The sequence below is a fragment of the Bos taurus genome, chromosome 24, assembly GCF_002263795.3.
Source record: "Bos taurus isolate L1 Dominette 01449 registration number 42190680 breed Hereford chromosome 24, ARS-UCD2.0, whole genome shotgun sequence".
NCBI lineage: Eukaryota > Metazoa > Chordata > Mammalia > Artiodactyla > Bovidae > Bos > Bos taurus.
Genome location: NC_037351.1, coordinates 56,116,309 through 56,142,906, shown reverse-complemented (window position 1 = coordinate 56,142,906; position 26,598 = coordinate 56,116,309). Strand labels below are relative to the sequence as shown.

Here is a 26,598-nt window from a genome sequence, read left to right as displayed (position 1 = left end):
GGTGTGAGCTAAGATCATGGAGCCTCATGAACGAGATACAAGCACGAGACGTAATTTGATTTGTGTTTTAGAAAGCTCTCTCCCAGGGCTCCTCTGGTGGCTCAATGGTAAAGAATGCACCTACCAGCGCAGGAGACACGGGTTCGATCCCTGATCCGGAAAGCTCCCACATGCCGCGCAGCAACTAAGCCCGTGCGCCACGACTCCTGAGCCTGCTCTAGTGCCCAAGAGCCGCCACCACTGAGTCCACCTGCCCTAGAGCCTGTGCTCAACAACAAGAGAAGCCACCGCAACTAGAGATCAGCTCCTGCTTGCCACAAAGAGGGAAAAGCCCGCACAGCAAGGAAAACTGGCATCACCAAAATGAATGAATGAATGAATGAAGAGAATGCTCTCTCCTCGAACTAGGTGAAGAATGATTTGGAGGGACTCAAAAACAGAGCAATAAGGCCAGGTCAAACCTTTCTAAGGTAGCAAACCTTACTACTTGGAGCCCTACAAGTTCCCTAGAACTGCCAGGAGGAAAACGAAGGCCTCCTAGCTCCCAGACTTTACCTTTTATCTTGGGGGGTGTGTGCACGAGCACACTGTGGTCAAGTTTTCCTTCGAAGAAAGGATACCACTTTGTTCCAAATGTCTGAAAAACACTGATCTCTAATTTTAAAAAATAAAGAGTGTATAAACAGGGAGAAAATCAAGAGCTGTTTTTATGGCGGGAGGAGGACTGGACCCAGGGAAGGACGGGCAGGGAGAGCCTTCTGCCTGTTCTGGAATGATGGCTATGCTAGGTGGCGGTGGTGCTGTCCAGTCACTAAGGCATGTCTGATTCTCTGCGACCCCACGGACTGCAGCACGCTATGCTAGCTAAAGGGGCTAAAAATGAAAAGGAGAAGATACAAGGACTTCAGAAAAACTTAGAGCTGTGTGGAAAATACAGATTTGCAAGTGAAATACAAAGAGCACTTTCTGAAAGAAAAAGATCCCTTCCAGTGTGCTTGGGATGGGGTGAAGAAGAGAGCCTGTGTCAAAAAGAGCCTCACGGAAGGAAACAGACGAGCTGCGTCCTAGAGCGTGTGTGAGAATTTACACGGAATGACAAAAGCGGAAAACAAATATTCCAGGTAAACAGGACAATATGCTAAACGACCCTGATGTATCTACAGAAGTGCATAGCACAAGAACAGGTGTGTGGAGAGGCGAGTGAGTGAGTGATAATCACTCAGTCGTGTCTGACTCTCTGCGACCCCATGGACTGTAGTCCACCAGGCTCCTCCGTCCATGGGGATTTTCCGGGCAGGAACACTGGAGTGGGTTGCCATTTCCTTCTCCAAATGGGGAGGCAAAAAAGAGGTTAAAAGAACAGTTCTGGTCAGAGTCCTAAAGACAATGAGAAGCAGGGAGCTAACAGAAAACACAAAACAGGAGAGGAATATGTCTTTATTCTTTAAGGCTCCAGTATGGCACTTGGAGAGAACAGGTCCACAGGTGATAAGTATAATCATGGCTGGGGTTGGTGGCCATGCAACGACAGTCAGCAAGAGCTTTAAGACGTGAGGTTTTAGGGGAAGGAAGGGTAAGCCTTCAACTTCTCTTTCTCATCATCAGCGGAGATGATCAGTTTGTGAGGGGCCAGAAGGAGCTGTCTGAAGACAATTATGACGGCCGAGAGTTTGATCTATACTTGCAGGCAGTCCCAAAATGGCAACCAGTGAAAAGCGACAGCTTCTGGCAATCCAGCCAAGCTGCCGTGTATCCTGGTATGCAATTCAGTGAAAACAAGACACGAGAGAGGGGTACATTACCCATTCAATTCAACATTGGATGCAAGCGGGATAGCCTTAGCACAGCACCTGAGATATAACACGTGCTCAGTAAAGTGCATCATTAGTATCATTATCATTGCTTTTATTATTACTAATTTTGGCTTACTTTATTATTTTCTTCTCTAGAAGTACTTTACTACCTTCAGTATCCAACACTCAACTTTTTTTTCTATTTGATGAATTCATTTATTTGTCTTTTTTAAAACATTTATTAAGCCTTGCCTTCCTCTTTTTAGAATGATATTTGCAGACATCTTAGGACATCTGTTTATATATAGAAGCCACTTGAAGCCAGAAACAGAATAAATATTTACGTTTCAAAGAACCAATTTATCTTATGATTAGCTCTATTACTGCCAATCATACACACACAAACATACACACACAGGAAAGCTTTTGACTTCTTAATCTCTTAACGCACAATGAATAACTGATTTGAAATACATGGGGCTCTTGTTTTAATATTATTCTAGTAGATGACATATTTAATTGGCAGTAATACATTATAAGATCATACAAAAGGCATTTGTGATATTCTAATAATTTTTCACAGTAATTAGCTTAGATAAATATTATGATGCGCTCTGACTTCATTATTTGAGAATGTTAAGTTCTTCTATAGATAACAAGAAAAACATTTGGATGGATGAAAGCCATAAGAAGTGCTAAGTCTAGACGATAAATAAACAAGAGTTTGTGAGACTAGAGGCAAAATTCATGAGGTATGTAAGTACGGATAGTAAGTTAATGAGCTGAAAGACATGCTATATGTTAAAAAGAATGAAGCAAGCAAGAATGCTACGTATAAACAAAAACAAATGGAAAGACCAAGTCATCATATAAATGGGAATCTGTAACACTTCTCAAAGAAAATATCTGCAAGACCTTGGGTTTGCCAATGAGTTTCTAGAAGACTAAAAGCATGAGTCATGACATATAACTGATAATTGGGCTTTATCAAAATGTAAAACTTCTGTAAATGATGTTCAGAAAATGAACGACAAGTTTAAAGACTGGAGAAAAATATTTGAAAAGATTACACATCTGTTAAAGGATGTGTGTATATATAAGGAACCCTTAAGACCCAACAATAAGAAAACAATCAACCTAAAAGGAAAAAAAAAAAATGGGCAAAAACTCAAACATGCATTTCAGCAAAGAGGATTTATGGATTGCAAGCAATCATGTGAAAACATGTTCAATGTCTCTAGTCATTGACATGACACCCTTAGTTGCTCAGCCATGTCCGATTCTTTGTGACCCCATGGACTGTAGTCCACCAGGCTCCTCTGTCCATGGAATTCTCCAGGCAAGAATACTGGAGTGGGTAGCCATTCCTTCTCCAAGGGATCTTCCCAATCCAGGGATCGAACCCAGGTCTCCTGCATTGCAGGTGGGTCCTTTACCATCAGAGCCACCAGGGAAACCAGTCACTAGTCATGAGGGAAGTGCAGATTAGAGTAACAACGAGGTACTACTACACACATTTTAGAATGCCTAAAATAAACAAATTTTTTTATTTCTTTTTAAAAAAGCCGAACTATATTGTGCTGGCAATGATACTGAGCAACAGTAGATATTAATACGATTTACTGCTAGCAAGAATGCAAAATGCTGCAGTTACTTTGAAAAATAGTTCGGCAGGGTTTTCTTTTATATGACACTCACATTTATCAAATGACCCAGCAATTCCAATCCTAGATATTTACCCAAGTAAACTGAAATCTTGTCTATACAAAATCCTCAACATGAATAGTTATGCAGCTTATTCATAATCACCCAAACCTAAGAACTCAGGTATAGCCATATAATGGAACACTATTTAGCAATAGAAACAAATGAAATATTGAGTCATGCAGTAGTTTGGGTGAACTTTAAATATATTTTGGTGAGTGAAAGACACCAAGCCCAAAATGCTACATGTTGTATAATTGCTATTTATACTGAATTTTGGTAAAGGCAAAACTGCAAGGATAGAAAAAGCTGGTGGTTAGCAAGGACTGGTGGCGGTGGGACTGACTGCCAAGGAAGTAAAAAGGAAATTTTCAAGGTGGTTGAAATATTCTTATGGCACTGTGATGGTAGATACCTGAACCTATTCATTGGTTATAACTCAAAAACCTATATACCCAAACAGTAAACTCTGTTGCTTGTAAATTTAAAAAATGATAATTAGAAATTTATAAGAATGTCAGGGGACCCAGAATAAACTGCAGAGTGTGACAAATGAACATAACTACACTGTAAGTGTAGGCAAAACACCACAGAAAGATGTAAAGAAAAATAGGGAGTTGACACTAAGCAACTTTGCACAACAGGCCACAACCCTGCTTACTGTAAAGCTAAAGACAGAAAGAACTGTGCACTAATACTGTGTTCTGGTTGGTAAACTGGTTTTTTCACAGAGGGATGGGTTAGTAGTTTTTAAACTACTTTTTCACGTCTACTAGGGTTGGAAAAAACAAGTAAATCTATCACAGATAATAAGAATCAGATTTCTCACACTCAGAGAAAGAAATCACAAATATGAAAAGAGGAAGACTAGGCTGAATCCTGTGGCAGTGGATTAAAAAGGGTGTGTACCAACCCATGTCTACTTTAACAATACAGAGAGATAGGCAGGCACACAAACAATAATCACAGACATGTGGCATACAAGAGCAGGTATGCACACACGTACTTCCTCAGTCAGTTCACTTCAGTCCCTTAGTCGTGTCCGACTCTTCGTGACCCCACGAATCGCAGCATGCCAGGCCTCCCTGTCCATCACCAACTCCTGGAGTCATGTCCATCGAGTTGGTGATGCCATCCAACCATCTCATCCTCTGTCATCCCCTTCTCCTCCTGCCCCCAATTCTTCCCAGCATCAGGGTCTTTTCCAATGAGTCAACTCTTCGCATGAGGTGGCCAAAGTATTGGAGTTTCAGCTTCAGCATCAGTCCTTCCAATGAACACCCAGGACTGATCTCCTTCAGGATGGACTGGTTGGATCTCCTTGCAGTCCAAGGAACTCTCAAGACTCTTCTCCAATGCCAGAGTTCAAAAGCATCAATTCTTCTGAGCTCAGCTTTTTTCACAGTCCAACTCTCACATCCATACATAACCACTGGAAAAACCATAGCCTTGACTAGATGGACCTTTGTTGGCAAAGTAATGTCTCTGCTTTTGAATATGCTATCTAGGTTGGTCGTAATTTTCCTTCCAAGGAGTAAGCGTCTTTTAATTTCATGGCTGCAATCACCATCTGCAGTGATTCTGGAGCCCAGAAAAATAAAGTCTGTCACTGTTTCCACAGTTTCTCCATCTATTTCCCATGAAGTGATGGGACCAGATGGCATGATCTTAGTTTTCTGAATGTTGAGCTGTAAGCCAACTTTTTCACTCTCCTCTTTCACTTTCATCAAGAGGCTTTTGAGTTCCTCTTCACTTTCTGCCATAAGGGTGGTGTCATCTGCATATCGGAGGTTACTGATATTTCTCCTGGCAATCTTGATTCCAGCTTGTGCTTCACCCAGTCCAGTGTTTCTCAGGATGTACTCTGCATATAAGTTAAAGAAGCAGGGTGACAATATACAGCCCTGACGTACTCTTTTTCCTATTTGGAATCAGTCTATTGTTCCATGTCCAGTTCTAACTGTTGCTTCCTGACCTGCATATAGGTTTCTCAAGAGGCAGGTCAGGTGGTCTGGTATTCCCATCTCTTTCAGAATTTTCCACAGTTTATTGTGATCCACACAGTCAAAGGCTTTGGCATAGTCAATAAGGCAGAAATAGATGTTTTTCTGGAACTCTCTTGCTTTTTTCTATGATCCAGCGGATGTTGGCAGTTTGATCTCTGGTTCCTCTGCCTTTTCTAAAACCAGCTTGAACATCTGGAAGTTCACAGTTCACGTATTGCTGAAGCCTGGTTGGAGAATTTTGAGCATTACTTTGCTAGTGTGTGGAATGAGTGCAATTGTGTGGTAGTTTGAGCATTCTTTGGCATTGCCTTTCTTTGGGACTGGAATGACAACTGACCTTTTCCAGTTCTGTGGCCACTGATGAGTTTTCCAAATGTGCTGGCATATTGAGTGCAGCACTTTCACAGCATCATCTTTCAGGATTTGAAATAGCTCAACTGCAATTCCATCACCTCCACTAGCTTTGTTCATAGTGATGGTTCCTAAGGCCCACTTGACTTCACATTCCAGGATGTCTGGCTCTAGGTGGTGATCCCACCATTGTGATGATCTGGGTCGTGAAAATCTTTTTTGTACAGTTCTTCAGTAGTATTGTTGCCACCTCTTCTTAATATCTTCTGCTTCTGTTAGGTCCATACCATTTCTGTCCTTTATCGAGCCCATCTTTGCATGAAATGTCCCCTTGGTATCTCTAATTTTCTTGAAGAGATCTCTAGTCTTTCCCATTCAGTTGTTTTCCTCTATTTCTTTCCACTGATAGCTGAGGAAGGCTTTCATATCTCTCCCTGCTATTCCTTGGAACTCTCATTCAGATGCTTATACCTTTCCTTTACTCCTTTGCCACTTCCTAGTTCTATCCAAAACCAGGACCAAGAAGCAGTGAAATCCCAGTAGCAACAAACAGAACTGGTATCCAGATCTTAGTTACTAATACCTCCATTAAAGGCAGCCAGGCTGCCTGGGGAAATGACCTAAGACTGGGGTAGGGAAAAAAAAAGAGACGAGTGAGGAGCATGTTCTTTGACAGAAAATAAGATGGTGCTTAAATAATCCAGTGGGATCATATCAAAATTACACTGGGATCAACTTAAAAGAGCTCCCTATGGTCAATACTGGGATAATTCAAGCAACAAATCGGCATTATAAAAGGTCTATTCCTCAGCTAAGTGCCTGCTAAGAGCTTGGTGCTGGGTCATTTGGGGACAAAAAATAAGGTCCTGGACTTTTAGCCCCAAGGAAACCAAAGTGCAGAACTTACTACATGTATTTACTTTTATTGAACACATATATTTATTTATTTTATGAACACTGTTAGTTCATTATCATGACACACAAATCATGTCTCAAAATTGTAATTATATATCCATTCATGGACTATAAAGAAAGCAGTACAATGCTAAGCCTCAAAGAAAACTAAGTAAGCAGGTGCATGAAACGTTGCCTTTAGCCTGGAAACGTGACAAAACGGCATCAAACGGCTGCAGACATAAACATCCACGCACCGTAATGAGCATGATGCCTCTGTACAAGTGCATCGTTATTCTACTACACTACACTGATCAAATCTCACAATTCATTTTAAAGACTATTCATATCTAGCCAGTGATTTAGAGGAGGACGGAAAATTGAAGTAACTAAGATAGCACCAATCATTATCTCTGGCAGGGCTTTTAAAGAAATAACTTGCAAACAAAGTTATAAAAAGAATGAAAAATGAGTCAGATGAATGCTAAGACAGCAAAGAAACTACAATGTGTGGAGACTATAAACTTTCATTTTTTAATGAATCCCACCAAAAACAAAAATTTAAATATGTCTTTGAATTAAGCAGCCATTCTTAAATTAGAAGTCTCATTTTTTCCCCCTTATCTGGCAGCAAGGGTTGCTAGAGGTGGGGAAGAACCAGGAAAGGAATTACAGAATCGCTGAAAATAAGCTATAATAAAGAAAGACGAGAAGATTAACAAAAGTACATCAACTACTCTTGCAGAGAATGCTGACAATAAAGAACTGCGCTTTAAGGAGGCTGAATGAATGATCCCAATCCACTTGGTGTCACAAGAATCTGGGATATCTAATTTTGCAACCCCTGCTCCCCCACCACTAACTTCCCCTGCAGTGTTCCACAGCACATCTGTAGTATATGTTCAATTCTTTCAACATAAATAGGTATATAGCCACATTACCAGGATAGCTCACATATTCTTTTCAAATGCTACTTACTTATGATAATAACAGTGACAAAAGTTAAATAGAATATATAAAAATAAAAAATGTAAGGTATGTATTTTTCAAAGAAGTGTTTTATTGAATGTTATATAAAACATATATACAACTGTATTATAAATATTTGTGTGTTTTAAACTCTTTTATAACTTTCAGAGCACCTAAAATAGTGCCAAAAATACTGTAATAATTTTTGAGTATCTGTCCTGAGTATTCAAAAATCACAGTTCTGATGAATAAGGAATTCAGTTCAATCACTCAGTCGTGTCTGACTCTTTGCAGCCCCATGTACTGCAGCACGCCAGGCCTCCCTGTCCATCACCAACTCCTAGAGTTGCTCAACCTCGAGTCCATTGAGTCAGTGATGCCAACCAACCATGTCATCCTCTGCCGTCCCCTTCTCCTCCTGCCTTCACTCTTTCCCAGTCAGGGTCTTTTCCCGTCAGTCAGTTCTTCACATCAGGTGGCCAAAGTATTGGAGTTTCAGCTTCAGCATCAGTCCTTCCAATGAATATTCAGGACTGATTTCCTTTAGAATGGACTGGTTGGATCTCCTTGCAGTCCAAGGGACTCTGAAGAGTCTTTTCCAACACCACAGTTCAAAAGCATCAATTCTTCAGTGCTCAGCTTTCTTTATAGTCCAACTTTCACATTCATACATGACTACTGGAAAAACCATAGCCTTGATTAGACGGACCTTTGTTGGCAAATAATGTCTCTGCTTTTTAATATGCTGTCTAGGTTGGTCATAGCTTTTCTTCCGAGGAGCATGCATCTTTTAATTTCATGGCTGCAGTCACCAACTGCAGTGATTTTGGAGCCCATAAATATAAAGTCTCTCACTGTTTCCATTGTTTCCCCATCTATTTGCCATGAAGTGATGGGACCGGATGCCATGATCTTAGTTTTGTGAATGTTGAAATTCAAGCCAACTTTTTCACTCTCCTCTTTCACTTTCATCAAGAGGCTCTTTAGTTCTTCTTCACTTTCCGCCATAAGGGTGGTGTCATCTGCATATCTGATGTTATTGATATTGCTCCCAGCAATCTTGATTCTAGCTTGAATAAGGAAGTAGAACCAAAATACCTGATATAAAGACCACAAACATGTGGTCTTAATTAAATTTAATTAAAACATTGTCGTCTGTTTCATTTATCATTATCTACTTACAGTGCATAAAGAAAAGTCTAAATTGATATAAAATTAAAATGAATTTATATAGTTCGAATTGCTCCAGCCTTTAAAAAAGCTTTAATATCACCTTCTGAATACATGTCTTTGACATTAAGCCCCTGTCATTTCCACTTACTGAGATTATCTTCCAGCTGTTGACATGTCATTGCTCTGGGCTCCACTAGGCACTTGAATAGGTCTAAACTCCATCTATAACAGCTCTTACCACACTGTATTAATGCTCATTTAATTACCTGCCTTCCTAACAGAGACAATGAGCCCCATGCATCAGCACACACCCCAGGCCCACAGCTGCATTTGTTATTGTTGTGTAGTCACTAAGCCATGTGTGACTCTTTCAAGACCCCATGGTCTGCAGCCTACCAGGCTTCTCTGTCCACGGCATTTCCCAGGCAAGAACGCTGGAGTAGTTTGCCATTTCCTTCTCCAGGGGATCTTTCTGATCCAGGGATCGAACTCACATCTCCTGTGTTGGCAGGCTGATTTTTTACCACTGAGCCACCTGGGAAGCCCACAGTTATGTTCAGCCCTAAATAAATAGCTGCCGAATGAGGGAGGGAAAGAGTAAGTTATAATCGTATCTCATTTTTAGAAGCAAAACACTAGTAAGTATTTTTGGTGGAAACTGCAATTTTAGAAAAATTAGCATATTTCAAGTAAAACCCCACATTACCAATGTATAAATCTTTTTAAACTAGCTGAGTTTTTGTAAAAAGAGTGACTTTAAAATCAATAGTCTTGAATGAACATACATAATCAGTAGATATATATGTGTGATTCAATGGTACTTCATGTTTAAATGAAGCGTAACTAAACTTACTTCCCCAGAGTTATGAGACCACCTGAACAGGGAGAAGGGAGAGTGAGATGGTGGGATAATGAAGAAATCTGTAAGTGGAGATGGAAAAGACAGATATTCTCCCAGTGAAACCCCTCAGGGGCTGCAGTCCATGGGGTCACAAAGAGTAGGACACCACTGAGTGACTAACCCTCATATACTTACACAGAACCACTTTTAATTAACCTGTATAGGAAAAGCTGGAAATGATACAGGGAATTTCAATAGCAAGGAAAACTCTCATAATTTTGACACAAAATCCTGAAACAATATGAGAAAGGGTCAATAAATTGGGTTATGAGGAGGAAAAAAAAACACCATAAGAAAAAGGTTAAAAGAAAAAATAACAAACCAGGAAATACTTGAACCATATACCATAAAGGTTTAATCAAACAATCTCATATAAAAGTGAACCAGAGATATGAACCAGTACTTTAAAAGAAATACAAGACACTTATATGAAAAGATGCTAAACTCATTCTTAATAAAAATACAAAATAAGACAATAAGGACATTTCATTCTCATTCATCAGAGTCAAAACATCCCAAAAGCATGACAAAATACTCTTCTGGAAATGATAGAGAGAAAACAGCCATCAAACACAATCACTGTTGAGAATGCAAAATGGTACAACCTCTACTGCAAAGAACTTGGCAATATCTAACAAAAGAGTAAGCATACATTTATCCTTGGACTCAGCAATCTCACGTCCTGGAATGTATCCAAGATACACTATCAAAAAATGAAAAGACATCTGCACAAGTCTATTTTCTGTGGCCCTGTCCATACTATCAAACACTGGAAACAACCCACGTGTCCACTGCTAGGAAACTCATTGAAGAAAACAACGTCCACCCACACAACGGAACACCGAACAACCAATTTAAAAAAAAGGAGGAGCAGACAGAATGAGGTGCATTTCAGACAACATGTTGAAAGCACATGCTCTGCAGCACTCTAGCTACTATGAATCTGTTAAGAATAGTCATTTGCTGGAGAGGTAGAGAATATTTCACAGATTGCCATTCAGGACCATAAGAGTTATACAGAAACTAAAAGTTGTTATGTATGATAACAAAATTTTGGAATTTCTGTTCATCAAGGGAAAGTCTGTAGTTCTGCCCTGTATCATTGTGTGTGGGGAGTGGGATAAAGGGGTGAGGAGGGACTCTTGAGAGTCCCTTGGACTGCAAGGAGATCCAACCAGTCCATCCTAAAGGAAATCAGTCCTGAATATTCATTGGAAGGACTGACGCTGAAGCTGAAACTCCAATACTTTGGCCTCCTGATGCAAAGAACTGATTCATTTGAAAAGACCCTGATGCTGGGAAAGATTGAGGGCAGGAGGAGAAGGGGACGACAGGATGAGATGGTTGGATGGCATCACCGACTCAATGGACGTGAGTCTGAGTAAACTTTGGGAGTCGGTGATGGACAGGGAGGCCTGGCATGCTGCAGTCCATGGGGTTGCAAAGAGTCGGACACGACTGAGTGACTGAACTGAATTGAGGAGGGAATCATTGGTTAGAGCAAGAGGCAGTGGAGAACAGTTAACCAATTTTTGACTGTGAATCTCATAAGACAAAAGAGGATGAGAGTTTCAGTGCACACAAAATAATTTTTCACACACACACACACAGATTGAAACCTGCATAAAGAAACTATTTGATTTTTTTAATGTTTTATATTTTGCGACTCTGGTTAAGATTTTACACATAAGTTTACTACCGAAAAAGTTTAAAAAGCACAGACTCGGGGGCTTCTTTGGTGGCTCAGTGGTAAAGAATCCACCTGCCAATGCAGGAGACACGGGTTCGATCCCTGATCCAGAAGATCTCACATGTCGAGGAGCAACTAAGCCCATGCTCCACAAATACTAAGCCTGTGCTGTAAAGCTCGGGAACTGCAACTAAGGAGCCCCACGCTGCAAGCGCTGAAGCCTGCATGCCCAGAGCCTGTGCTCCGCAACAAGAGAAGCTGCTGCAGTGAAAGGCCCAGGCACCACAACCAGATAGAGGAGCCCTTGCTCTCCTCAAGCAGAGAAAAGCCCGCACAGCCACAAAGACCCAGGGCGGCCACAAATGAACAGAAAGTAAAATTATTAAAATATAAGTATTTTAAAAAATAGATTTGTTCATTTCTCTTCTTTTACATAAAGAGAAACTGTGAAATAAATAAGTGCAGAAGCTTAGTGGTGTCTCTCTGGGGTCATGGCTAATGCGTGGTGAAGCAGGAAGAGTTGCCAGAACTTCTGACACTCCTCTTTCCATTGGCCTTCCCAACCAACAACTGGGTTCAGTAAATTTGTTACTATTCATTAGAAAGATCCTTTGGGGGGGGGAGGTGGGGAACGGTATTTTTTGCCCAAATTAGTGTCACGTGATTGGGAAAGTACACAGTTAATGGATACAGATTCTTATCTGAAACTCACCCCGACTGCCTCCCCCTTTACCCTTCGAGAGTACTGTGCTTGAAGTTCTTCTTCAGAGAAGTGGACAGTGATGAAATGGGACAGGAAAGGCTTCTGGTTCCAATTGCCCATCCAAATTCTATATGGGAAAGCTTGGGATGGTCTCAGAACCCCAATCATACCTTAAAATAGGTTATACCCAAGATTGTGTGGTCACTTTTAACCCTATGTAAGTACTTTAAGAAAAGCACCCTGACACTTTAGATTAAGACTATAATGCCTACTCCTCTACCCATCACCCAGCTTTAGAGATTAACTCCTAGGTTAGCTCCTCTGACTTTGGTATTCTTTGTTTTGAAGACTCACCCTTGCTTTAGGAGAAAAAAAAAGCAAGCGAAAATCAAAACAAAATGAAACAACAAAATAAAATAAGATCTGAGTAAGACCTGCTGCTGCTGCTGCTGCTGAGTCGCTTCAGTCGTGTTCGACTCGGTGCGACCCCATAGATGGCAGCCCACCAGGCTCCCCTATCCCTGGGATTCTCCAGGCAAGAATACTGGAGTGGGTTGCCATTTCCTTCTAAGAAAAAGCCTTCTTTACTTCATGCCTGAGACGGAAAAATATCTCAAAAACAGGCTACAATTTCTGTCTCTGTATCCACAAACTATGCCAGAACTTGTTTAATACTTGTTTAATGATGTTTAATTATCAGAGGGATGTAGTTTAAATACATTTCTTAAAAAATCAGTGGGAATATTCAGTGAGACCCATCGTTCCTCCTACATTTTCTTCCCCAAAGCTGAGTGTTCTTTAGTCCACGTACACATTTCAAATGTAAGTCTGTCTCATCATCCTTTCCTAGTGAAATGCAAAGTCCTTTGATTAGAATGGTTATAGCACTGACAAGAACTGCAGAAACAATTTTTTAAAACGAAAAGCAATAAAATAGGTGGTTGCTTTCATCTCTGAATCAAGCAAGGAAAATCTCTTCAAGTGATGGGTCAGTTTCATAGAACAAACACAGAAAATATGTATAGAAAAATTACAAAAATACTAAGTACTGTTACAGATGACTGGATTGGCATTTAACAGGCTGGAAGAAACCAGATCAATCTCAATCTTGCTGGGGTCAATTCGGGTGCTCAAACCAATAAAACAAATTTTTTTCTTTATGTCTGTGTACTAGAGGTGCTAAAATATTAACCAAGTCTGCAAATGTCATGCACAGTGAAACCATTTATAAATATTAAAACGCATTTAATATACTTATTATATCAAAATCTGCTTAATAAAAAGACAGTAGATGTACTAAATCATTGGGACAATATTACTAAGAAAAATAAAATACCATTCTTCCCCAAAAAAGCAGAGAACAGGAAGGAGAATGAATTAGGCAAAAAATATTTTAGCATAATTTGATCATTTTAATCCAAGAATTTACAAACAACACTAGAACAAAATCGACCTTTTTCCATTACAATATAAATATTACAGGTAAAATAGGTTCATATTATTTTCTTATAATAACTTCACTGTTTTCCTTCCCAACTATAAGATCTATTCTGTCTCATATGGATCATAGCAAGGCTTTGAACTAAAATACTAAAAACAATGTAATTATACATAATATCTAGTCAATATAAAGTGATAATAAAATTAGAAATATGCTGTAAAAGTGTAAACGTCTCACATCCCATCCAGGTTGGATTTGTTCATGCATATTCAATATCTTAAGATCTAAAACATCACCAGATCACCAATTCAGCTGCTTGCCCTGTAAAAGCAAGTTAAGCAGGACTCTAAGTGTCTGTACTGAAACAAGCTGTACTAGGATAAAGAAAATTCATACTCAAACTTACTAGACACTTGTTCTATTACAAAGACATGCTCCAGGATTCATGTGCAGTGTTTTGTAAAGTACTTTATTTCCATTAGCATTACACAGTTTTGTTCTTCAGCAAATCAGCAAGAGACTAATGGCACAAATCAATATCATACTCTTCAGAGCAACTAAGATTAGGTCATTTATTACAGCAAAGGCCACTAGAACCTCTGCTAAAGGTATAGCAGGCATTTCCATTTCAACACCACTTTTGTACAATAGTGTGTCACTGGTTGGCTGAGTTTTTCTAAGTCATCTGCACAGGCTTAAGTACCTTCAACTTCTTAAAGCAGGTAGGAAGTATACAAATTCCTCAAAGAAAGGCAGCTGTACCTCATAAGGGCCTAACCACTGACTACAACTTCAGCAGAATTGTACTGAAGGGAGGAAGAACAGGAAACTGCTCAAAGAGGAAAAGGAGAGGGCATGAGAAAATAGCTAAAATTATTTCAAATCCTTTCCACTCCGGAAGCTTTTCCACAGGAGCCAGTGGATAATCAGGGTTCCCTGTCTGGAATATTTGAGAAGGAAGGAGGCAAGAAGCCCTAGGCCTGATGGAATCCCCTGACTTCCTCACTGTCCACCAAGGAACAAATCATTGAATTTCCTTCTGCTCCACTCCCTGTTTTGCTCTACATTTAACATGCTTATTAATTGTCACCAGGCTCCTACTGACAACCTGAAATCAGACTGCTGGCTACACTGTTGGAGCCTCTTTTACAGAGGACTTGACCAATCTTCATCCTGTGGCATGCCTAACCCCAGCCTTACTTGGTAACGGAGTTTTCTGTTTATTGCCTATTGCTTCAGCAGTAAGGTCTAAATAACCAGTCAATTCAACAATGCTTTCATTTTTAATTTACCACTTTACTCCTCCAATTTCCAAAATGTGTTCAAATGATGTAGGAAAATCACCCAAAATATTAAATAGTAATATTTAAATTTAAATATTAAGTCAAAGAACTCGAGAAACGAAAGGATTATCCTGTATAGCTGTGACCAATTAAGAAGAAATTTCTCTTTATTCTCTTTGGTGAGTAGTCAAATATAGATAAGGAGAACAGTTTAATGCTCTTAAATACATGATCAGTCTAAAGTACTTAAAATTAAGCTCAACAGCTCTGGCACTCTGAAAGAAGAAAGAGAAACAAATCCCTCAGGTCTCAGTGAAACCGCTGCACATAGACACGTTACAACCACATGGCACTGTGCATAATACAGGTTGTCTTAAGACAAACCCTCTCTGGCTCACAATACAGGAATTCCCACCGCACATGAAGTACTTTTCATGTACATCACTTGGGCACAGTTACTACTTTCCCTTTCTAACCACAATGTGCAATCATTTCCAACTCAGGAAAGCTCATGCTTCACTTTCAGCTGATTTACAAAACAGACATTAATTACAAAAGGGGTCTTTTTAGAATTATTACTTCTTTATGAACAACCAAATGATTTCCCCTATCTTTCCCCAATTTTAATTAGAATATATTTCCCCAAAAGACAGTATATGGAGAATGGCACAGAAGACCTGAGAAAGCAGTCAAGTGAGCAGAAAGTGAGACCCCACTCCCTGTGTGGGAGACCCCGCAAAGTACCTACACTAAAACTTGGGGGGAGGGGTTCATCAGAGAGACCTTATTCTCAGCCAGTTTACTCTTATTCTAAATTGAGCTGAAATAAGTTTGGTAACCTGGATTCTGTACACCTCAGAACTCTGGAAATGGCAAAGCTACTAGGGGTTAGATAAAAACAGCCCAATAGTAATAAAACTGGTACCAATTACTAGACCAAAAGAGGAGAAAGAAAAATATTTTTAAAAACAGAATACAAAATGCAAAAGGCATAGCAGTCTGGGTGCTTATTTTCAGCTAAGTCCACTCTCTTCAGTAATCATTTTACAACCTGGGCCAAAACAATAATCCTGGCTACCAAGAAGATGTTCACTAAGCCAAACACATTTTAAAGTATTTCATCACAAAGAGTTGATCTTTTTTCTTTTTTTAGAATCTGAGCCTCTAGTGATTTTGAAACCTTCAGTTATCTAGAAATCATTCCTAGGAAGAGTCTTAGAGAATTCTGAACAACTGAGACATAAAGAAAACAGAAGGAAGGAGTGCTGTGTTTTTTAAGGCCTTTTAGGGGCAGGGGAGGGGTGGAGAGATTCATTTAAATCATATTTAGCAAACCCCTCCCTATCCTTTTCCCCATCCTCTCCCCACCAGCAAACCCTGAAAGTATCTGCCTACCAGAGGATGCACTAATACTCACTTTTCCAGCTACAGTAGAGTCTGCCAGCGCCTCTGTAATATACGGTTCCATCTTACCTTCTTGTATATTGATGGTCCATCCACGTTTGTGCTCAGAATGACCACTACTTTATAATCATCAGAAACGTGACTGCAATCCCAGGTAAAAATAGGTACTAGATCGTGGCTTGTTGACAGTCAAACCCAAAACCTTTACTAGGAGTGTCTTTCATTGAACAAAGAAACCCTATTCTGTTTCCAAGGGGGATAAAAAGACGAGCCTAACCCTGGTAACCTTAACACAAAACGAAGCTAAAAAGGCAGGGACTCAATAAGAACAAAGGATTGTTCTTTCTGATGACATCAATACATATTAAGCACGATGTGTTACACATCCTTCTATCAATATCTGAGATGATAAATTTGCAAATTAATACTACACTGGCCATAACTGCATAAAATTACAATAGCACCCTCTTTGGAAAAGATTTTGATTTATATAATGGTCATAACTTTTATGGGTCTAACGTTCCTGAAATTAAAAGAAGTGATGAGCCACGGTGAGTAAGCAGAACACAACGTACGAGAAATAATTACACTTGTGACCTTATACCCTGTAAGGTCACCCTGCTTCACAGGCCAAAGGAAATCAGGAACCATCAGCATTTGCCTCAGAGCGGTCACTGCCCGAACGAAGGGCAAGTGTGGGTGTGTTTCATACACTAGCAGGTGCTTGACCTCAAGAAAAATAAAAGTCAATCATCAGAATGCTACACGCAGAATGTCACAAATAAGAAATACGTACAATTAGGTGCGACAAGATATTTTCCCTTCAAAATAAATCTGAGACAATTCATAACATTCTATCTTCACCTGCATCATAATATAACAGTTTCACAAAATAACAGAAATCTGTCCTTAGTAAGAATTATCAGCAGAATTTTTTTAGGAGTTTCAAAACACTTTAAAAAAGAGAGAAGAGTGATAACTCAGAAAATATTAATACTTGCAATATTTACATTACTATCACAAGAACAGATGCAGGATTTCTATTTCTGGTCCCGCTACCAAAGTAAGAATCATCGTGCACTTATCCTCTATTTTTCCATCAGAAAGTAGGTATCAAAAGTTTACACCTGGGGCTCCCCGGGTGGTGCAGTGGTAAAGAGTCCACCTGCCAATGCAGGGGACATGGGTTCAATCCCTGGTCCAGGAACACTCCACAGGTGGAGAAGCAACTCAGCCCAGGCACCACAACTACTGAGCCTGGACCCTGGAGCCCAGGAGCCACAACTACCGAAGCCCACACGCCTAGGACCCACACTCTGCAACGAGAAGCCTCTGCAACGAGAAGCCTGCCCACCTCAACGAGAGCAGCCCCCCCTCTCCACAACTAGAGAAAAAGCCCTCACTGCGATGGAGACCCAGGACAGGCATAAATAAATAATAAATAAATAAATATCATTTTTAAAAAAGCATTTTAAAAGTTTATACCCTGCTTGCATTGCTGTATGGGATAAAATGTTTCCTAATAGGTTCAAGGACACAGCTCCATTGTCAGAAGCAAAAATCTCCTGTCACTCAATTAGGACTCGGATTTTACAGAAACTTGTGAACTGGATTTTCAGTTAAGACAGAGCACTTTTTTCCTTTTTCCTCCCCAGGGATTCCCATTCTACCATCCAGAATCCCAGGGCAATATGAATTAGAGTGAATTCTGAGGTGGTGACAATGAGGAGGACACAACTATACCAACACCAGGAAAGGAAGGGGACAGTCAACGTGCACTCACTGCACATGTGACGTGCTGCGCTGTCTGCTTTGCAAGCGTTTTTCCTTCACTACCCTCAACAGTTCTAAGAAACTGGCTTCCGGCCCACTGCTTTCCTCAGACTCTCAAACAAACCTGCAAAAGGCTCTTATTGCCGAATGTACCTAAATAAAACCCCAGAAGACCCCAGTCAGCGATGACCAGTTGAGTTGAGCGGTCATCTAAGTCACAGCTCAATCACCTACGGAGTGCGGAGTCAGAACAAGTTCCTTCCCACTTGAAGTGACTAGCCCCAGACTCCAGATCTCTAAAAGGAAGGGCCATTAGCGCGGTGTAACCTTCTGCTCTTCAGCTAAAAGCAGTTCCTGAGTTTCAGACAAATATCTAACAGAGAGGGACTCTTTAGCTATCATAACTCCAAATTATGACCCAGCTCAGTTATAACTTAGAAGCTGCCAAAATCACTTAGGCCATTATTGCATATGTTTGAACGCTCGGCTGATTCAATTATAAGAAAATATTTGATGTGTGGTGTGTTTACCAGATGTATTGCTTAACATTTTACCTACTTTAGTGATTAAATAGATTTCTATGCTGGAAAGAGGTTTTAGGTTTGGAAAAGACTGCTTTCCGCTGTAACTTGCCACGACCATCATTCCTCACACATTAACGACAATGGTGGAAGCAATTTCACCACGAGCACGTTTACGGCAGGTGTGGGCTGTCCACCAGCTGGCTCCGTAACCTTTGATCCCTTCGGACAGCAAATCTGCTCAGCAGCCCTATGTGGCCATTCCTCATTTGTTGTATGCTTTCTTCTCCTTTCACACGTTCACAATCCCCACTCCTTTAGCTTGAAATCCTTTTATTAAAACAGAAAGCTCTTGGGAAAGCAAACTAAAACTAATTTTACACTCAGTCAGTGTAAAAGTTCCAGAATAGATTACTATAGCAGGAGTTGTTAGTGTGAGACGCTTTAGTTACATGTAGAATGCATATTTGTTTATTCTTTCACTAAAAATACAATTTTACAGTAAATGATAATATTAAAGTTTTAAGTAAGTCAGCATTCAGTTAATTTATAAAGTACTCCTAAATGCTGTTACTAAATACCAAGGACTTTTATTTACATAAATGGAAAGGTTTAAATTTGACACAAGAACAATCTAGCTTGTGTGTATTAAACAATGATTAGAACCATCTCTTCTTTCCAGGAAAGATAAAATAAAATAGCATCCACCACCACCGCTAATGGCATTTCTCTAGCCAAACCGTCATGAACCTGTACTAACCTTTAATGTTTTTCTTAGACTTTTATATGCAGTCTGTAATTAAGGGTTAGAATTGTCTTTTATTCCTACCCTATCTGCATTTAGGTCTGGGCCCCATACCTCCTTCTATAACAGCTTCCCGTTTATTTATTATTCTGTAATTCGTCTCCCGCTATTATAAATAAAGATTTCTTGAAAACGTTTCTCAATATTTCCTAATGTCCATATTGTTCTCCTTTTACAAGAATCTCTAGCAATTTGCTCTTTAGTTTCACCTTCAATCTACTGTACAGAACTATATTCATAGTTTGTCCTTAAATATCAGGATCTTATATTCAATAGGTTCATGATGAGCTGAAGAGCTAATTCTATTTCCTGGAATATTAGAAGTTAACAGCTATAAATTGCTGAACAAGGAGCACTGTGCCAGACTGCTTTCATCCCAATTTTTTAAATATTCTACAGATTTTTTAACCTATACATATTTCAGTAAGAACTTTAAAGCTAATACATTATATAGAGTCCATTGCCTAAAGACTCTGGGATTTTTAACTTCTTTTTATTAAAACAGAAAAATTCCCAGTAGGCCAAAAAGTCTGTATCATTTATGTAAATAAAATAAAAGATTAAAGAATTTAACAAGAGCTGTTCATGTGTGATATTCTGGTTATATGTGAGGTATATATTTGTACTTTTATAGATTATAAATGTATTTATTTAAGAAAAATATAGAGCTTACAATGGCTTAGGTACAGTTCCCTGAGCTTATCCAAGATACACTCATTACATACTCAAATTATCCCGTACTACTACTGCTAAGTCGCTTCAGTCGTGTCCGACTCTGTGCGACCCCATAGACGGCAGCCCACCAGGCTCCGCCATCCCTGGGATTCTCCAGGCAAGAACACTGGAGTGGGTTGCCATTTCCTTCTCCAATGCAGGAAAGTGGAAAGTGAAAGTGAAGTCGCTCAGTCGTGTCCGACTCTTCGCGACCCCATGGACTGCAGCCTACCAGGCTCCTCTCTCCATGGGATTTTCCAGGCAAGAGTACTGGAGTGGGGTGCCATTGCCTTCTCCAATTATCCCATAAAGTCTTACTATATCATCTTCATTTAATCTGTGACAAAACTGAGGAAGAAAAGGGTCAAGTGTCCAAGCTTACACACTTAATCAAACAACCAGTGTAGTCACCACTGGCAAACATCTGGTAGAGTTACACCAGATATAACAGTTACAATCCTTTCAAATTCTGTTTTTCTTGTCTGTGTTATACAATCATATACTGTCTGTCCTGACATGTGCAATGAGTATCTCATCAACAATAACTGGTACTGACAAAAGGCTACTTAAAAGGAAAGCACCTGAAGCCCAGGACAAATGTTCACAGTAAAAAAGCCTTTTTCAAACTTTCATTGAGATTTCATCATTAAAAAAAAAAAAAAAAAAGTGAAATTGCTCTATTTTATCTTATACACAATATAACAGGTTAAACATTTTAATTCTGAATTCTTCTTTAGGAGAATAAAGAATGGATTAAATGATAAGTTGAGAATGAAGGATATTTTTCCTAATAAGAAAAAAATTATCATAGCCCACTATAACTTTTCTTCAGAGCACTTCTGACCTAGCAGCATGATTGCAATGTGTTTTTTTTTAATATTCATTTATTTACTTGGTTGTGTTGGGTGTTAGCCCACAGTGAGGCTCATGGCTTAGCTGCCCTACGACATGTGTGATCTTCTTGTACCAGGGATCGAACCAGCATTCCCTGTGTTGCAACATGGAGTCCTTACCACGGGGCCATCGGGGAAGTCTGATTGCAAAGATTTTACAAAAACTATTTCAGAATTTCAACAATTTTCCCCAAGACCTTTCCTAATCCATTGATTTTATACTCTTTTGAAAGAATCTTCAGTCAAAATCCTTGCTAATTTTCTCTTTTCCCATAGAACACTGGTCTAAGTCTACCAGATAATTCTTAAGCATTCACAATTCCAACCTTTACTTAGAAAGGATCTGCCTCGTATTTGCACTTGCATATTATCAGATCAATATCTAACAAGTTGGTATCCACAATTATTGTAATAAAATGGGCAGAGACAGATGCTAGTGTTAAATAGGGTAGAATTTTCAATTAAGGATTAACTTTATAAGGGGTCAGTCCATTGGTGAATATTTCTATATTTACATAATTTTTCGCTTAAAAAAACAAACAAACTCCAAACTATAAGGATTCAGAAAATCAATGAGCAGAATTTGAGGATCCCTGTTTTCACCTGAAGGTCAATGATTCACTTTTGTTGAGGTAGTAGCAAGCAGAATTGTGAGTCTTGGTACTTCCCTTACACATGCATGAAAAGCTCTGTAGCAAAGCGTGAGCTCTTACGTGATATGACGTGGTCCATGTACTGAGGTAAGTAAGGAGCCCAGGTATCAATGGCCTCCTTCCGTCCCGCCTGCTCAATTCTTCTCAGTTCGGCTAGAAGCAGGGCCTGTGCAGCTTCTCTGACCTAAAACCACAGACCCAAGTGCAAAGAAAGGAAGCAGACCAGTGGGTGAGGTGTTTCAACATTAGCAAGTTCGTGATGAAAGAAAGCTAGAAAATACACAAACCACATTTATTTACACGGGAAACACTACACTGAAGTGTGTTGTAGTGCTAATAAAGTAGAATAAATTGGATACAAGCAAATCAAAGATATTTCAATTAATTATCTCACTTAAATATGCTTTTAACACAGGATACACGTATATGTAAGGCCGAGTCCCTTTGCTGTACCTAAAACTACCACAACATTGCTAACTGGCTATATCTCATCAAAAAATAAAAAGTTCAAAAAAAATTCCTTAACATTAATAGAACAATGTTTGAACACTTAATCAGTTTTGTCTTAAAACTTCATTTTCCGAAGCTTGCACAAAAAATATTCTTGTACTTTTAATTTGGCATTTTCAATTTTTTAAATTTCCATGTAAATATTGTTTAGAAAAATCAGTTAGAAGTATTAACTGTTGAAGAAATATAACCTTGTCTAGTGGATTTCTTACTATTATAATGCTAAATAGGTACTATTTACACACACATGTATGTTTCACACAACTGTCTAGTGGATTTCTTTCTATTATAATGCTAAATAGGTATTGTTTACACAAACATGTATGTTTCACACAATTCATGAATACCTAAGACAGGCTTAAACAATATACTTTTAACAAGCAAGGAAATAAATTCCTGTGAAATGACATTAGCTCTATAAAAGGAAACTATTTTTCAAAGTTGTATTATCTCAATTTTTCTTTCAATGTGGCACACACTTTTACTTCATAGCTTGACTTTAGTTTTGCTTTATTTTGGCCAAAGTGTTACAGGCAGCGGTTCAGTGACACCAGGCAACTGTCAGGTTACGTACCAATCAACTTATTAACTATTCACAACTGAAAAGATAACTCAGTAGGGTCTGTTAATTAAAATAAAAATTGTTTTTCATTATAACTTCAGAAGTGAATTCAAACACCATTTAAATGCAAAACTGAAAATTTCAGTATGCTGCAATTCTACTTGGAGGTGAGGGAACGGAGATCAGGAAAGAGGCAAAATGTCACTAAATTTGGTCAATTAAAAATCCTGACTGGCATAAACTGCTATAGCTATATTCAACTGCTATAAGAAGCAAAATCCCCATGAAACATTTCCAGGTCTCTGGTGATATTATATTCTGAGCCATATCTAATATCACATAAGTCTATTAATACAAAAAAACGGCTACCATTTACTGAGCTCCTACCCATGTGTCAAGCTCTGTCCTTACTGTTCTACTTGCATTATCTTATTTGATCCTGACAGCAATCCCGCGAGGACTAGATTATTATCCCTACTTTAACAAATGAGCTTCAAATAGGTTAAGTAAATCGCCCAGGGTCACAAAGTTAATAATTGGCAGAACTGATACTTAAACCCAGGTCTCTTCCAATTCCAGAGACCTTCCCCTTCTCTTCTAACACAGGACCTTCCACTGGACTGTGGTTATTCACTCAGGATTTGATGGATGTGATTCTATTAACACCTGAAACTGCGATTTGTGGAGAGGTGGATTATAAGTATTATGTCTGTGTGCATGTATGTGTATGATCTGTATAGAAATCACCACTTAAGAAATTGTTCTACAAGTATATAAAAGTTTTATCAAATATTCACTGGGTTAAAAAAAAGGAAACAAATATGCAAACTGAAACATTACTTTTTAGAATCACTGGATCCACATTTTCTATCACATAACAAACAGGTGATAAGAAGCTAGATAAGCATAACATTTTGCTTCAAATTTATACTGGTCCAGTGCCTTTTAAGTGTTTCCGTTCTCTATCCATATCACCACAATATTACCTCCAGGCATCGATCCTGCCATCTCCGAGCCAGCATCTCCAGGAGCGGGGGCCTGAACTTGTCCAATCCCAGCAGGTCTGGCAGCATAACACAGTGCATGGCAGCCAGCTGACTCCATCCTGTTAAAAGGTAACCAATTACAGACACTTCATATTTCCCAATGCAGATAGTTTTCTATATGCAAGTATACCAAGCCTAAACCAAAAGGGCAGATCTGCTCAATTACGTCATGATTTCAATTTATTATTAGATATTTTGTGCAAAGACACAATACATGCATCTCACCTTTAAACAGATGTCATCTCTAATTTCAGCTCTAAGAACTCTCAAAGTTTTAAAACAAATAAAAATAAATTTCCACAGTAAGTATATACAAACTCCACAAGAAAAACACCTTTGTAAACAGTCCCTCTAAAATAAGACATTATGTTCAGGTTTAGAGCTGAGCTAGAACTCTAGTTCTGAACCTACGGACAGTTAAAAGGGCATTCACGCAGATAGCCACAGATAGGTTCGTGTCACTTAAGGCCTGGCCATCTGGTGCTACCATCGTATCAGTCAACAGAGATGTCTTCCTTTCTCTGTTAGAGGGTCTTTAATAAAGGTACTTATTGATCCCTTTTCTTACAAAATGATTCAGAAGTTTAGCCACAGTGGTAACTGAAGTAAGTACCACCAATTTTGAGAGGAAAAAATGAATTCCTATATCCTCCAAGATAAAAACTTAATCTAAAATTTATAAAATTTTAAGTATCATCAACTCTAACCTATGGGAATAAAAGTCATTTTTTCCAAAATTCTATTCTATAATATGGAAATTGATGATATTAATATAAACACAAGAAACAATGGAAACCACTACCATATTTAACAGTACTAGTATCCAGACATTCTCAAATAATCATTTCCACCCTATTTTAAAGTGAAGTCGCTCAGTTGTGTCTGACTCTTTGCGACCCCATGGACTGTAGCCTATCAGGCTCCTCCATCCATGGGATTTTCCAGGCAAGAGTGCTGGAGTGGATTGCCATTTCCTTCTCCAGGGGATCTTCCTGATCCAGGAATCGAACCCAGGTCTCGTGCATTGTGGGCAGACGCTTTACCGTCTGAGCCACTAAAGGTGCCCATATTACAAGGAGAGTTACCTGTAAATACAGAATTTTAGCAAATCAGCGTTTTGAAATAATCTAAGCTATAGTATTCTTACACTGCAACAACAAAAGCCATAAAATTCAAAATCATTTTTGGGATTGTTAAAAAGAGGGTGAAAAATGCAAGAGAGACAGGGTCGGGGGGCGGGGGAGGTGGCAAGGCACCTATGTAAACATGAATCCTTTCAGTAAGGAAATTCTCAACAACTGAGAATATATACTTATATTCATTAAGGTGATAAACACATACATTTTAGATTATAATTTATTTTCAACAGAGGAATATATATACACACATATGTATACATATGTATATATATAAACAAATTACTACCTAAACTTCTAAGTTTTAATATCTCATGAAGGTATGAAGTATATTTATGAATCAAACTTTAATAGGAAGATTGATTCTCACCATGGTCCAAAGTCAGTAGCTTATTTTTGAATTAACAAGTCTCCACCTTTTACAATAGCTTAACAAATATGACCCTAATTATTGTTGCCAAAATCCAGTCTTAACATACAACCTTAGTTCAGGTCTATGATGGGGAAACAAGGCAAAAAAAAATGAGTTCTACTTTTAAGTTTCCATGTTTTTTCCCCAAAGAAATGGTATTTAGAACACGGATTCTGTACCTTATATTTACTGTATCTTTCTTTCCGTTTGAATAGACTAGTATTATTGCTTTTACTGAAGAGTCAGAATCATCCTGGGTTACATATGAGATTCTGTAAATTTATTCATTTTTATATCATACAAACTGGTGAAGATTGAACCCAGAATGAAGAGAGAGGATATAATTGAGAGCTCACAAAGTCCACCAAGCTTCCAATTAGTATAAATAATCCTCCATGGCTCTTGGGGAATAAATATTTGTGGATTCCATTCACATTCTCAGAGCTCCAAAAATACTTTCTTTCCCCTCTAACCAGGGCACATGCTGTGTACAGAGATCCAAGTCTATCTGGCACTGAATAATAATACAAGGAAAATAAAATAATTAGCTCTAACACCAGAAACCACAGGGCAAACACCATGATGCAAACCAATCCCCTTCTTCAAGCCTAATTTCATATCAAAGATTAGCATCTTTGCACTTCTTTAACAGCACTCTAGATTACAGGAAACACAGCTTCTACCAGCCAGGAATCACATTACCTTTCTATAACCGACCCTTATTGGCATTAGCGAATCAAGTTAGAAAATGGAAACTTAGGATCTCATACATAACAAAGCAGATGAATGTATAAACTCGGTAAAAAGGACATGTCATATTAGAATAAAGCACAGAATTGGAAGAAAGTTGTTAGAAAGTTGAGAGAGAATACCTTCATTTACTAAGAAACAGGTATGTAAAGCAGGAGTGGAAGCAGGGTCAGAGCCAGACTGATCAGCCTCAGACCGCGCGGAAACGACAGGCGCAGCCACTTGCAGAGGAAACAGAAGAAATAAAGAGGAGAGAATTGAGGTACAGCGGTTTCTGGAAAAAAGCTCAGTATTAGTGAAGAATGAAAAACAAAGTGGGCAAAACATAATAAATGTAGAACTGAAAATGATGTTTTAATCAGAAAGGTATGATTATTAAGGATCATGGCAGTAAAATGATATATTTTATTGAATAGCAATCACAGTGTAACTCAAACCAAAAGCTATTTATAGTTGAATGATGTGACACCTAATATAAAAAGCAGTTCTAAAATAACTAAGGCTACAAGAG

General features: G+C 38.8%; 1 protein-coding gene across 5 annotated transcripts in view; it reads right to left on the bottom strand.

The window, feature by feature from the left end:
• The window catches only part of WDR7 (WD repeat domain 7), a 352,886-nt gene that overhangs the window by 211,550 nt on the left and 114,738 nt on the right, over positions 1-26,598 (bottom strand). For 3 of the 5 annotated variants that reach the window (XM_059880930.1, XM_010818910.4, XM_024984362.2), the window contains exons 17-18: positions 23,730-23,848; positions 21,732-21,855 (exon numbers count right to left, since the gene is read on the bottom strand). In XM_059880930.1, the coding sequence (XP_059736913.1) occupies positions 21,732-21,855; positions 23,730-23,848 (243 nt within the window). Of the gene's footprint in view, positions 1-21,731; positions 21,856-23,729; positions 23,849-26,209; positions 26,309-26,598 lie in introns of all 5 variants that reach the window. The other 2 variants (XM_005224234.5, NM_001206098.3) reach the window with 1 other exon arrangement.